The 885-nt window shown below is 66.2% G+C and overlaps 1 protein-coding gene across 1 annotated transcript in view; it reads left to right on the forward strand.

Annotated features, from left to right (window-relative positions):
* Positions 1–566, forward strand: part of NR2C2AP (nuclear receptor 2C2-associated protein) — a gene marked incomplete at its 5' end in the record, with an annotated part of 974 nt that extends 408 nt beyond the window's left edge. Inside the window, 2 exons of the mRNA XM_010156781.1 lie at positions 89–156; positions 444–566. Of these exons, the coding sequence (XP_010155083.1) occupies positions 89–156; positions 444–560 (185 nt within the window). The remainder of the gene's footprint in view (positions 1–88; positions 157–443) is intronic.
* Between the last annotated feature and the right edge of the window lie 319 nt (positions 567–885).

Raw genomic sequence — 885 nt, forward strand, 5'->3', positions numbered from 1 at the left:
GCCGCCCCCCGCCCCGGCAGAGGGGGGGGGGGGACCAGCCGGGGCCCCTGAGCCTCCGTAGGGCTGCCTCCACCCTCGTCCCCCACAGGCTGCAGAGCCGGCGACGAGCTGGTGAAGGTATCAGCCCTGTACCCCCAGGACATCAACGCCATGCAGGTATCCTTTGCCACGTTGGGGCTGGGTCGGATGGGGTGTGGGGTGGATTCAGAGCCCCCGCGGAGGGCCCCCGCGGAGGGGCTGGGGGGGTGGTGGCAGAGCTGCGGTGTAAAGGGCAGCCCTGGGGGTGCCTGTTGGCGCTTGGCAACCACTGAAGCAGAGCTGGAGCAAATCCAGACATGGGCTGCGGTGGGCTGGGCTGTGACCCCCATAGGGGCCCCTCGGATCAGGTCTTCCATGCGTCCTGGAATCCCCCAGCCTGTTTTTCTCCTTTACGGGCCCCGCAGAGATTCCAGGTGGAGGAGACGGTGCTGGATAAGCTGAAGATCACCTTTGAGAACAGCACGGACTTCTTCGGGAGGATTGTGGTGTACCACCTCGGGGTGCTGGGCGAGAGGCTCTAGGGCAGAGGCGAGGGGCAGCGTGGGGGCTGCTCCCCCACCGCCTGCGGTCCCCAGGATCTGCTGTACTGGGGGGAGACAGGACAGCAAACCGTCAGGGACGTGCCTCTGCGTGCACCCCAAGGCGCTGGGGAGGACCCCCACCCCACAGGATGGCAGTGACAGAGGGACGTTAAGTGCAGAGATCCACGTCCTGGACTTCCGGGCCTTTGTTGGGACCCAGCCAAATAAATGGTGTCCCCACTCCCTCCCGGCTGCTCCTTGGGCATGTGGCACCCTGGGACTGAGCCCTCCAGGCTTTGCCATGGCCATGACGGCGTGTGGCTTC

Source organism: Eurypyga helias, unplaced genomic scaffold (assembly GCF_000690775.1).
Source record: "Eurypyga helias isolate BGI_N326 unplaced genomic scaffold, ASM69077v1 scaffold33308, whole genome shotgun sequence".
NCBI lineage: Eukaryota > Metazoa > Chordata > Aves > Eurypygiformes > Eurypygidae > Eurypyga > Eurypyga helias.